General features: G+C 36.2%; 1 protein-coding gene across 5 annotated transcripts in view; it reads right to left on the bottom strand.

Moving 5' to 3' along the window:
- Window positions 1–14,008, bottom strand: part of NVL (nuclear VCP like) — a 68,394-nt gene that overhangs the window by 35,560 nt on the left and 18,826 nt on the right. For all 5 annotated transcript variants that reach the window (XM_036235403.1, XM_036235402.1, XM_036235404.1 and 2 more), the window contains 6 exons: window positions 12,378–12,627; window positions 10,716–10,934; window positions 9,842–9,946; window positions 7,447–7,509; window positions 3,208–3,327; window positions 147–246 (listed from right to left, as the gene is read on the bottom strand). In XM_036235403.1, coding sequence (XP_036091296.1) covers window positions 147–246; window positions 3,208–3,327; window positions 7,447–7,509; window positions 9,842–9,946; window positions 10,716–10,934; window positions 12,378–12,627 — 857 coding nt within the window. The remainder of the gene's footprint in view (window positions 1–146; window positions 247–3,207; window positions 3,328–7,446; window positions 7,510–9,841; window positions 9,947–10,715; window positions 10,935–12,377; window positions 12,628–14,008) is intronic.

Raw genomic sequence — 14,008 nt, 5'->3', positions numbered from 1 at the left:
AAAGCTTTCTAAGGTTTTATTTCAAGTTATGAATCAAAAAGGGATTTCCCAACATTAATCTCCCTTTACCAGGACGTATGTCAATTATTTTGTTTTCGAATGGCGAAAGTTTTCAGACTCATCTGTTTTACAGTCCTCTTTCTTACCTGGCCTGTTAGTGGCCGCCATAATAAAAACCTGCTGACGTGTTTCCAGACCATCCATCTCTGTAAGTAGCTGATTCACCACCCGGACACTTGCGCCTATCTGAAAAGAAATAATCACAGCTCCATCAGCCCTTGACAAAAAGAAAAATACATTACCAGTTTTTTGTTTTTTGTGGTTTTTTTTTTTTTTTTTGCCATTCAAAATATTTAATTTGAACAAAAGCTTTTGTCGAAGAAATAACGATAATTTCCTGAGCAGTCACTACTGTATATCCATGTGCTGTGCAAAACGTGCTCACCGGCAGACCTGTTATTATTCACAGTGTAGATAAGAAAACAGGCCATGGTCTCACAGCTCGATAAAGGCAGAGATGAAACTCAAACTCAGATCTAGCTGATCCCCAAGTCTAGGCCTCTGGGTTATACAAAGATCTAAAAGCTACAATGAATTTCCCTTTGGGCAAATCTGGACTCAGCTTTTCCCAGGATATCAGATGTTCCAGATCTTTCATCTGGAACACCTACACTTTTTTCTTTGAAGCACACAGTACAAAGTATAGCTACCTCAGGGCAACATCCAAGAGAAAGGTTCAGAGAATTGGCAAACAGAGGCATAAATCATTTACATACAGAAATTTTTTCAATGCATAATGAAGGAAATGAGAAAAAATATGCTGTGTTTTTGTCATTATTTGCCTTTCTTCAACATAAATTTTATAGATAGAGGTGGTAATGAGTTTAACACACTAACTTTTCAAGAAAAAAAAGTTGGGCACCTTATTATCACTCTTTGGCGAGATAACACTAATAGTTAAGAGATTAACAGAATTATAATTAAGACTCAAAAAATAGTTACTGAGTAAAAATAAAAACGAAACATTGTTCTAATTCTACCAAAGCAAGTCAAAAACCTCTGAATCAATATAGGAAAAGCTTGACAGATTTTACTACTTTAAATGATAACACTGTACATAATTAAAAAATTAAAGATAAGTGATAAGACTGGGAAAAACAGTAGCAACACATAATTGGACAATGGACTAATTTCCATAAAAGGTTCCTATAAAACAATTAAAAAACCCATTTTAATAGCAAAAAGATCAAAATATATGATCAGGCAATTTATAAAGCATAAAATACAAATTCATTGAAGACGATCAACTTCACTGATAATCAGGGACATGAATACTAAGATGTAATATCCTGTTTTGCCAATAAAATTGACAAAAATTAAACGATGGGTATTATCCACTGTTAAAGAAGTAGGAAACAGTTTTTACACACTCTTGGTAGGGGTATGTAACTGGTAGTTTATTTGAGGGATGATTTAGTATTAGCTTTCAAAATATAATATGTATGCATCTTTTACCCTGAAATCCTATTTCTAAAACTCTCACATACATCCACATATGCACAAAAATATCTGATAAAAATATTTACTACAGATTTGTTTATAAGAGAAACAACTGGAAACAAAACGTGAAAATTATTAAATAAATTCTTCTATATCCAGACTGTGGAATATGTTTGCAATAGTTAAAAGAATGAAGTTTATATATATATATAAAGAAAGAAATTATTAACTATATGGGAAAGTCATCACATTTATATAAAAAAGAAATCCAAAAAGTCCATTTTTAGGTTTATGGAAAAAAGTTCTAGAATGACAAAAACTAAACACTGAACTGTTAGCGGAAGTAACCCCTCCGAGCAGAGGTATAGGGAGGAGAATGGAAATTTTAGTCAGTCTCCTTATACTTGCTTTATTTGAAATTTTCACAAGTATGCATTCATGTATAACTTGTATAATAATAATAATAAAAAAAAGACATTTGAATTTAAAATATTTTCAGAATCCCCTTCAGGTGAAAACACATATATAGGAGTGGCAGATATTCGAGCGATAACCTAGCTAGGAATGCAGCTGGAATGGCTGCAGACTTCTCCGGGGCAAGAAGTTGACTGGACATAGCTCAATAAACCCCTCCAAACTTAAATACTGGTTAATAACAGAGAGATGCGAACCAATGAAAGGGGCTATTGACAAATGAAGGTTTTACTCATAGAGAGTAAAAGCCAGAGCATTCCATGCCCCAGTTGGCTGGATAGAAAGTGTAGTGGTTTATTCTGGATTCCAAATTTTGGGATCTGAAAGCAGGGGAAAAGGAAAGATCTTGGCCCCTAAAACCACTACTGGAGACAAGACTGAAAAAGGGTACTCTGATGGTTCTGACCACTACCGGATAAAGATACAAAATGGCTATGATGTGAATCACACATCAGTCAAGTTTTATTTTTGCAACTTTTGAATGTTTCTGAAGATTTTAAGCAAAACGAGGCACTGAATAAACGTTTCACTACCTAAGAGCACACACGCAAAATAATTATTTGAAAACAAATCATAAAGGAAATATAATCACTTCCTTAGTCATCTTGTGATAAATGTTTTTATTCAATAATCTTTGCTATCTGCTTCAAAAAGGTTATTCTTTATATTATGCTTCACTATGATTCCCACTGTTAATTACACAGCAGTATTAATGATACCAGCGGGTTTCCAGGCACTTGCTATACTGAAATTCCTAAGAACTATGACTTTGTGTAGTTATGCAAGTGGTATTCAATGTAGACTAATTTATACCTTCCCCAGAGTGTAATGGTGCCAATTTAGTATTACCTAACCCTACTGTGAGTGCACCATGGCTTAAATTACATTCTCTCCTGTCTCAAGAACTCAGTTAACTAAAGAGAATCATAAGACTATAAGGCAGGCTATTCAAAACCAGTGATCGTTTCCATTCTCAGCTAATCATTTGTGTGAATTAGATGTGTGCAACTGAAATAATATACAGTAAAGCGAAACAGACACAAAGGCTAATAAAAATACAACTGTTACCCCTTGGGCTCAATTTCAAATTACGAAGTTTCTTCACGTGAAGTCTCAGTGTTCTCAAGGAATGACTTTACAAGAACCACTTGACCTTTATGTAAACTTTATGAGAACTTACAAAAGGGTTGTGGTGCTTAAAAAATTTGGAAATCACTCATCTATGATACCCACCTCTCGGTCTGATCTTCTAGGGCATAAAGCATCCACTTCATCAAAGAAGATCACACAGGGGGCTGAGTTCTTGGCTCGCTGAAAAACCTGTCGCACAGCGCGCTCACTCTCGCCGACGTACTAAACATCAGACAGGAAATACAACGCAAAGATAGTTCAACTTTGGGGATTGAGCCGAATTATAGAAAAACTGGTTTAAAGTGGAATTTGTATGTCAGAGTCCAAAAAGTATTAGGGTGAATCATATGCAATTGCTGGTATTTGACCATTCTGACCTATAAAAATAGCCAGTTGTGTGTGGTTCAACTTAATAAAATTAACTATTATTTAAGCTTAGAAATTTTCTCATTTATAAAATGAAGACTAATGGAATGAATGTAAAGTCTTCTCTAGGTCAAAAAATCCCCACAATTATTTTCTATTTTAGAAGTGATCTCCTAAGCTCTACGCATATAAAATATCCAGCAGTAATTTTCATTAATTCAATAGTATTTTAATTACAAACAAGACAATTTATTGTTTTACTGTCATTTCTACACAAGTCATCTTACTAAAGAACTATTTTGTCACAAGGCATCGGAATAGGCAAACTGAGCCAACTAGGAGTGTAGGAGCTTTCTTATGGCAAACGTGGGTTAAAATCTAAGTCAAACTATAAAACATTAAAATTGGTCAGGAAACACAGCAATTCCTAAACAGCTATAACATCAGGGCTAATTAATATAAAAAGGTATATGTATGAATATGGTTTCACTTTTAGCAAAGGACAAGAAATTGTTTTTGTAAAATTTCAAACTATTTAAGAAAAGCAGATATTTTTGCTACAAAACTGCCAAGTGAGATTGAATCTGAAAACATCTTTACAGTGCCAACAATATTATAAGGTATCTTTTGTTATTTTAAGACTACACGGCCATAATAAAGTAATTAAGGCATATAATACATCACAGACGACAGTGATTTTTATTTTCTCATCTGAACAGAACTCCTTCCCTCACATCGTCCTATACTTTTATTTGTGCTTTTGCTCATTCTGCTTCCCTCACTGGAACTGCTTTTCCAACCTACCTCCAAACGGTTCTTGCATTCTAAAAGATCCCTGTTAATCTTTCTCTTCTCTTCTTTGCTGTTACCGCACTTTCTACCATCATAACTTTTGAACTAGTCTACATTCACCATATTATATCATAAAGTCCTTGGAAAGCAGAAGCCATGACCGTTACAAATTTTTCTGTGATCAAAATATCCTGCAGTGTACAAATATAGTAGACGCATTTAGTTTCCTGAAAACTCTAATTCAGCAAATTATATTTAGAATGCTAAACCAAAATATTTGGTAAATATTTCAAAAGAAAAGATATCAGTTGGGTTGGGAGAGAAAGTTTTAAAAACTGATGGAAGAGAACAATCAATACAGTGGGCAAAAAGACTGTGGATACAGCAAACCTAAATGACTATGTAAAAGGAAATTTAGTTTAGGGGAAGGTAAAACCTAATGTCAAAAGGACGGATTAAAGTAATTAATTTTAACCAAGGGAACAGTTATTAAAAATAAGCAAACAAAAGAAAAACCCACTATCTTGGCCTTTAAGAAATATTTCTATAAGGATCCTATACTTGTTATCTCTAATTCTTTATTTGCCATTCAGGTTTAAATCATGAACTGGCTTTTGCAAACAAAATTATTGAAAAGATTCTCCCTGAAGTCACTAATGACCTTTTAATTGCCAACTCTAAAATCCTATAGTCCGCTGTTTTCATACTGTTCAGTGACACCGACAAGGTTGAAGAGACCTGCCCTTCGTTTTCAGGCTCAGAAAGTCTTGGGCATCCTCTGCCTTCGGACCCACCACTCTCCTTTGCCAGCTTTTTCTGCCTTGTCCCCTCACTCCTGGTGTCTTCTGGGGTCTGTCAGAGGCTCCCGTGTTTAACACAATCACCCTGGCAGATCCCATCCATCCCAAGGTTTCAGGTTCCACTTAGATAATAGGGACCCTTAGTCACTTCAGAGCGCCAGGCCCACATTTCCCACGGCCTGCCGGGAATCTCCTAGTAGCTCTTTGAATCTAAAACATCTTGAGCAAACTCATTTTCTAACCCCAAGATGTCTGTCTTCCATGTTAGATCACCTAAATGCTCCAAGTCGTTCTGGACTCTTCCACAGACCTCTCCCCACGTCTACCGCTAAAACGCAAATCAGATTACAATGAGATAAAATTTCATAGTCATCAGACTGGCAAAACTCACAGTCTGACACCAGCAATGCTAGTGAGTATAGGGAACCATGGGAACGCCCATCCACTGCTGGTGAAAGTACAGCAACCACTTCAAGGCAAAAGCGGGCAATACTTAATGTTTTTGAAAGTGTACCTGCTATAAAATACAGCGATTCTATTTCTGAGTATATACCCCAGAGGGAAAATATGTCACAAATATGTGTGAGGATATGTGTATATAATGTTCAACCTAAATATCTATCAAGAAAAAAACTGATTTCCAAGTGTGGTTATATTCATTCAATTGAATATCACACAGAAAATTACTTCCAGGTAAACATATCAACAAAGATAACTATAAATATAATGCTGAACAAAAGTAACAAAACCATCACAAAAGAACACGTACCATTTATAGAAAGTATTTTCTGTTTTTGCTTACTGCTCATAAAAAGATTTCCAAACACGGAACAAAAGAAGACATAGTAGTATACTGAACCCCAAATACAAAAATCTCCCAGCTTTAATTATCAGCTCATAACTGACCTTGCTTCATCTATATCCTAGCTACTTTTCTTTCACCTTATTTTGAAGAAAATCCCAGTCACCATATGTTATTTATAAATATCTTACTATCTCTAAAAGGTAATTATTTTAACAAAACTATATCACTATCACACTTAAAATTTTTCTGAATTTCAAATATCCAAATTCCCAATTGTGTTATAAACATATTCTTGAAGCATGCAAAATAATACTATATGCTGTTTAAGGATAATACATATATAGTAAATGTAGACAGACGTGCAGATTTAATGAACACCAAATTCAGAATTATGGTAATTTCTATGGGAGACAGAGTGGGGGACGTGATTACGCAGAGGACTTCGAATAGACTGGTTTCATTTGGGTTTTTAAAGCTGGGTGATAGATACGTGTGTGTTAATTATATTACTCACTGTAACTTCTGTGCTTCAAATATTTCATAATAAAAAATTTTAAATATTACAGTCTTTAAAAAAGTTACACTCTTGCTTAAAGCAAGCCTCTAATGAGCTTTCTCATACTCCAGACATAACATTGCAACTTGAGCGTGGTGTGAAAGCCCTTCACATTCTGCCTACGACTTCTTGGCCGGCTCATTCCCCCATCAATCCACTTCCCTTCAAGGCTCATTTCCATGGCCGCCTCCACCAGAAAGCCAAAACGAAGTGCAAGGAAAGTAAAAAGGTGCACATAAATCCCATAGGAAATACTTATTCTTTATTCTAGGGGGAAAGTAATATAAAATAGAAAACTTGTAAAATACGAGAGGGGGGATAAATTTAAAAAGCCTTTTAAAGCAAATGACACCACTCTCATTTCCTCTCTGAATATTCTACAGAATGACATTTTTACTTTTCATAAGAATAGTCAGGAAATAAATTCGGTCTCTTAAATGTGAGTTATAAACTGCTTAAATGAAGAGAGAAGTTATTATATAGCACTTTAGTGATTTCTTCCCCAAAAGTATTTTTATGTATTAATACTTAACTCATTTAAGCCATACAAAACAGGAAAAGAAAAGCAGATCCAGGAGTCAGACACCCCAGATTCAAATCGTGGCTCTACTACTTCCTGGCTGTCAGACTCTGGCCAAGTTATATAACCGCTACAAACTTAAGCTTCCTCATCTGTGAATCAGAGGAAACGATAATTCATATCTCACAGGGCTGTTAAAGAATAATATATGTAAAATGTTTTACAAATACATGGCAGAGTAAACACTTTAAGATGTTAATTATTACAATTATCTCTATTTTGCAGGTGAGAAAACTGAGGCCCAGAAGTTACCAGATTTAATTAAGAAAAGCATTTGCACACACGAAGGACAGAGTTATAAAGCTCCACCTTTTCACTCCTATAGTGGTGATCTTACCAAAATTCTACAACTGTTTCAAAGATCTGAGGACATTCTACCCTGCAGTTTGAACGACCATTACTTTCCTAATCTAAAACAAGGGCTGACGCCACAACAACTTACCATATTTAGTAATTCAGGGCCCTTGACAGATATAAAATTTAGGCCAGACTCATTGGCAACAGCCTAGTTAGAGGAAACAAAAAGAAACAAATGAGACAAATATACAAAAAATAATAATTTGTGATAATGCAGGGATTTTTTTTGTGGTTTACATTTTAATTCTCCTACTTTTATAGCTGTCTCTTTCTTAATAAGAGAGGAGACAAATAGGAAAAAGAAAAGTGGATAAAAAGAAAATCAAAGGAAGTGAACTTAACCTAAAACACTCTCAGGATTATTAAGACTAGAAATCAGATGGAAATTACATGGACTATTTATGTAAATGTTATATACATGGGAAGCTCTAGCTTGGAATTCCATTGAAGTATCACAATCTCTGTATCAAGAATTGCTTTGCCCAATGAAAGCAATCATTCATTTATTTAGACCAAAATTTAAAAACATCACTTTCTGTCATTACCAGGTGTCAGTATTAACAGGTATTTTTAATAAAGATTAAACTGCATGATTCGAAGCCAAAGAGAATAACGAAAGAGAAGCACGTGCTTATATGTGAAGAAAATCCAGTATTTATGATCTAAATGCAGAGACGCAACCTGATCACAACCTCCCAACACTTCCAGACGCTCAAGGAACCGAGTTCTTCCCTGCTCGTAGGACCTCACATCTGCGGACCGCATCTAGTCGACATGCTCCTCAGCATCTCCATTCGGCTGTTCCAGATGTATTTCAAACCTATCATTTCCAAAGCAGGACTCCTGAATCTCTCCCAACCCCTCCAAACCCCACACCCCGAACTCTCCACCTCAGTAAGCACAGTGTCTAGCCCAAAACCCTGGTGTCTCCCGTGATCTCGTCTTGTCATATCATCCAATCGATCTGCAAGTCCTATTAGCTCTCGTGCTAAAACAGAGGTGAGTCTGACACGTTCTCTTTCTTTACTACACCACTACCTCATCCGGACCGTTGTCACCTCTTGCCTACACATGCAAAAACAAAAAACAAAGAAACGAACAAATGACCCCCGCAAACGCCTAACTGGTGCCCTTCGCTGTTGCTTTCCTCCAGTCCACCTCTACACGACAGCCAGAGCACGCCTTCAAGAACGCAAATCAGATCATTTCAGGACCTGGTTTCTCATTTACCTTCGAGTACAGTTTGGAATACATGTCATGGCTCACAAGCCCCTATTCTGGGATATGACAGTGACTCTCTGGTCCAGCCGCTGGCTCTTTCCTGGTTCCCGAGCTCACCAAGCCCTTTCCCACCCTACTTCAGGGATTTTGCAACTGCTGGTCCCTCTGTCCGGAAGCCTCTTCCCCTTCTTTCTCTGACTATTAGTGTGGCTAGTCCATCAGGACTCTGTTAAACGTCACCACACCCTGAACATCATTTTTATACTAGCTACCTCCCAATCTATTACAACATGTTTATTTCCTTCATAACTGCTGAACTAGCAATTTTGTTTACTGCCTGTCTCTTCCAGGCAGACAATAAATTCCATTAGCATAGGTACCTTGTTCACTAGTGTATCCCTAGCACCTGAAACAATTTCTGACAGAGTAAGAGCTCAATAAAGACCTGTTGAATAAATACATGCACGCTCTCCTATGCAAAAATTGCTCAATATGTGGATCATTCCATCTCTCAACCTTTGTCTTTCTGGCTGCCAATAATAACTCTCCTACCTCTTACTCAATGCTGTTAAGTAAAAGAGACTCAGGATCCACATCTAATGAAGCCTGATTCACCCACATTAGGTTTCAACATCCATATGCCAGATAACTAAGATTTAACCCATTAAAACCCCAACGGTTCCTGACATCGGAAATCTTTGGCTTCTAAATGAAATATTGTGAACATAATTTAACTTTTCATGGATATCCTCATTCATCTTGTACTCACTTTCAGGCGCTGTCTGCTTCTATACTATATAGTTCCAGACAACTAAATGACTTTTACTGTTCTATTTCCTTCTTATTAGTCATTATTTTCAGTGTGTGGGTTCCAATAATCACACACCTTTACCTTGTTTTATATATAGCCACATATATATATATATGTATATGTACATAGTGCTAGTGTTTAGAAAAACCTTATTTTATTATCATGAGTAAACAAAACAACCAAGATCAGCCAAAATCTTAACTTTTTATTAAAATCTAGGTTGCCAGATTCTGACTGATAAGTAGTTCCAAGATTTTACTACAGTAACCCTTTGCTGCTGCCAATCAGAGATATTTTCTATTTTTTCTAGATTCTTGGGTAAGTAGAGATGCACCTTTTGGAGAATCTGATAGAAGTGGTGAACCCTCTCCCCAGAAAAACTATATATATATCAATCATCTAGGCTTGTGAATTCAGAAAGTTCTGAGATCCGTCCCTGGAGTCCTACCTTTGCCAGCAACGTTTTCCCACAGCCAGGAGGACCAGCCAGGAGGACTCCGGCTGGAGTCACCAATCCAAGAGCTTGGAACTGATCTGGGTTACGTACTGGTGCCTGGAAAATACAAACCCGACGGCAATCCATTACAAATGTCCCTTCATACTGCATGCTCGAACTATCTCCAGATGCATATTTTCAGTACTCATCACGAGGCCTGAAGATATGAGCAGTTCCTGGCGCAAAGTGCCATCATTCCAGGCATGAGACATGTGGTGATAAATAAAAAAGTCCCTGCTCTTGAGGAATTCATACTTGAATGTAATTTTTAAAAACATTTTAAACATGAAGACGCAGTATTTCGACACTTAAAATTATCTAAATTTCTAGGTTGTAAAAATTTTAGGCATTGTCCTTTAAGAAACTGGAAGTGGCAGCACTCAAAAGCCAGAGATAACCTGTGACCTCAGTGTATGTTTTTTCGATAGTTATACACCTCTAAATAGATTATAATTAATGAACCATGAAATGATCATCGGTAAGAATAAATGAAAATTAATCCAGAATTTCATGGGCTTTAAAACTGCTTTGACTCTTACAAGCGTGATCAAGTTCAGAAAGTTATTTCTCAAACAATTTGGTCTTGGTTGAAACAAACTTTTTTCTTTTTAAACTCACTACTACAAAATTCAAGCACAACCAAAAGAATAAGTCTATAACAGGTCTCAAAGAATGAAAAATCATTGTTGGGGACTTATTAATAATATAACAGAACACACTAAAAACGTACATATAGTCCAGTTGATTTAGCCATACAACCTAGTACACGTGTGGTCATTTTCACATCATGCACATGCCAATGGCATTTAGCAGCAGATACACCTACCAATATTGCCATGGTGAGCTCCTCTCTAATATCTTCCAGGGCACCAACATCTGCCCATGTTACATTAGGGACAGTGACAAAGCCTTCCCTTTTGGCAGAGGGTTGGACTGAGGATAGAGCGACAATGAAATCATTCAGTTCAATGCACAGCCCTTGCAGCTGCTCCTCTGAGAGGGGATGTTGGTTTCTTAGCAACCTCAGCAGACTTTGCAATTCATCCTTAAAAGGAACAATTGAGAGAAATGAAGAAAAACCACAAAGTTTGTTGAAAAGTTACTTTTTGTACTTCTAAAAATTACTTCTGCAGCATTTCTATAAGCTATAGTGAACTTTTATGTATTTTAATAATTTCTCCTTTGACGTAAGACATTTATTTTATTCTAAATGGATCATTTAATTTGGTCAAGGTAAACCAATTATCCTCAAATACAGAATGCTTTTTGTACACTATACTAAGGCTAACTACTGAAAACATAAACAGTTAACAAACATATCAACAGCCATGTGCTTCCATTTTTCATTTATAAATATTCAAGAGGCAGCTGAATTTTGATATTAATATGGTTAATATTGTGGATATTAATATAGTTCCTTGATAGCTTATCAACTAAAGAGAAAGCAGGCAATTTTCCTAGTACTTGAACTTCAAGGGCAGAATTCTTGATTTAGTGAAGAATATGAAAGGACAGGTAAAAAAAGTAACTCTGAATAATTCAATTTATAAAGTCCTAATTTACATGCAATACTATAAAAGGAACGAGTTTATTATATTTAACAGGTATAACTGTGGTTCCAAATGAGTGAAGAAGAAACAAATGATTTCAAAACAAAAGACCTGGGTCTGAGTCCCTGCTCTAGAAAGTAAAGGCCACGTGGCCTCTGGCAAATCATAACCTTTTTGTGTCTTTGACTATAAAATGAGAAAAGTAAAGACATTTACTTGACAAAGTTATATGGATCTAATTACATAACATGTAGAAGCCCTCTGTACAAGCTATCAAATGCTACATTATTTTGACTTTTTGTGACTCAAAAAACTCAAAATTTTAACACTGATCTTGGACTAATAAACATATCTCTCACATTTATGGGACTGTCCTCCACAGCCACCTGCAGCTAAGGACAAGGATCTGGTTGGCTCAGCAGAATATCCTAGTCCACCTAACCAAAAGGTAACCAAGAAATACAACTAAATGCCCAACGCACTAACAGGAGTTGGCAAACCTTTTCCACAAAGGCCTAGAAAACAACCGCTGCAGGCTTTGTGGGCCATGCATCTCTGCTGTAAGGACTCCTGTGTGAATTCTGCTGTGAAGGTGAAAGCAGACATAAACTACACGTAAATAAACGACCACAGCTGTGTTCCAATACAACTTTCATTTACAAAACAAGTGGCAGGAGGAATGGCCAGTTTGCCAACCCTTGCTCTAGAGTTTCATAACCATTACTTTAAAATGAATTTATTCTGAATAAATTTAAAGAATAAAACTTGTACTTCTGAAATGATAGATAGTCTGGGTGTGACTAATAATTATTCTAAAGATAAAATGCTAGTAAGACAGAAAATCATAAACCTCCGCTATATTGACACTTGCATGTATGTAAGATAACACAAATTAATCACATTTAAAGGACAGTTTAAGGAATCTGTATAGAAAGCACCTGTGTTTTAGAAGTGGGCTCAGTTCCAATCCTTTCTTCCTGGCCTCCCTCAGAGGGCGGACCTTCAGTCTCGGGATCTTTCCTCTGCTGCTCCGGTAGCGTCATTAAGACCCTATTGACCGCACACATGGCTGCCTCTCGGCAGAGTGCCATCAGATCGGCACCCACAAAGCCTGGTGTTAGGTGTGCTAAGTGACGAAAATGAAAAGTTGCAGGAAGTCTTAATTTTCTGCACAAAGTTTGAAGTATTCTGTAGAAAATACAGAGGAAAAAAATCAGATCCCTAACCTACTAGTAAAGACAAGTCATCGAATACATGTATTTGAAGTCTTTGCTCCTTGTCAATGGTATTAAAATAGATACAGTATAAGATCAAAGAGTCCATTCAACATATGAATCACTATTATGTATGTCACCTTATTCCATTAAGAATTAAGGTAAATACCTGCTTTCTTAAGAATGATATTAAATGCTGTGAGGAATAAAAAATAGATTTAAAAAAACATTCTGCCTTTAAGAATTCTACATTATAGTGTACATATGCTAAATGATTCATGGAAATATAAGGTAGGTTCTACTTTTAGAGTAGAATAAATGGATATCTACCAGAAAAAGCCTCCAAACTCAAATAAACCATTAATATTATTCACTACAAAAAGTTATGTTGATATATACTTTAATATCCAAATTTATATTAGGACAGTTACTTCTTCAAAAAATGGTATGAAAGTTACACAGGAGAAGTATTTAGGACTAACGTGTCATGTCTTCAACCATCTTTCAAATAGCTTGTCAAAGAAGTATTCATATACACAAATATATTTTTATAAAGAGTGAAAGTAAACGTTGCAAAATGTTAACAAGTGGGAAAGTTAGCTGAAGGGCATACAGAAGTTTGTTGTACTATTCTGTCAACTTTTCTGCAGGCTTGCATTTTTTCAAAATGTAGTAATCTACTAAAGCCCTTTAAGGACTTCGTTGATGATACTGGATAGATGGACAAAGGATTTTATCTAATAGGAATGATGGGCTCCCCTGTGCCGGTGTCTCTATCATTAAATTTGGCACTTATCAAAAAAAGAGCTAGATAAAGAACACAGCCTTATTTCTCTCTTACTGCACTGCAAGCATCTTGAAAGCAAAGACTTATAATTCTTTATATTCCTCATATTACCTACCACAGCGGTACATACACATACTTGCTGAATAAATGGAAACAACTTCTGTATTAAGTATTATTTTGCTGCAGGTAATAAACACATTAGTAAACAAACTTGAATGTTTAGGTAGCTGTTTAAAGATTATACATGTGGGAATGTCATTAGCACGCATATAGATGACTACGAGCATAATAGGTAAGGCCATAATTGCCAACCAATCAAAAGCAGAAGCCACATTAAGTAGTGGGAAGACGGGAAGGAGGACACACAGTCCTTCCTAACCCCTCCTCCCCCCGCAGGGCCTTCCGAGCACTTTCACTCCCTGCATTCATGAAGTCCCTTGTCCTACATCCCCCCTCTTCTTCACCGTCCCCCTGACTATTTCCTTTCACGGCATGCTACTTTTCCTAAAAGCTGCTGGCAATCATGTATGTCAATTTTAATGTCATTACTTAAGCAAAAACCATTATA

This window comes from Rousettus aegyptiacus, unplaced genomic scaffold (genome assembly GCF_014176215.1).
Source record: "Rousettus aegyptiacus isolate mRouAeg1 unplaced genomic scaffold, mRouAeg1.p scaffold_m13_p_18, whole genome shotgun sequence".
In the NCBI taxonomy this organism is placed as follows: Eukaryota; Metazoa; Chordata; class Mammalia; order Chiroptera; family Pteropodidae; genus Rousettus; species Rousettus aegyptiacus.
Note: the sequence above shows the minus strand (reverse complement) of the source record. Positions and strands in the feature narration are given on the sequence as shown.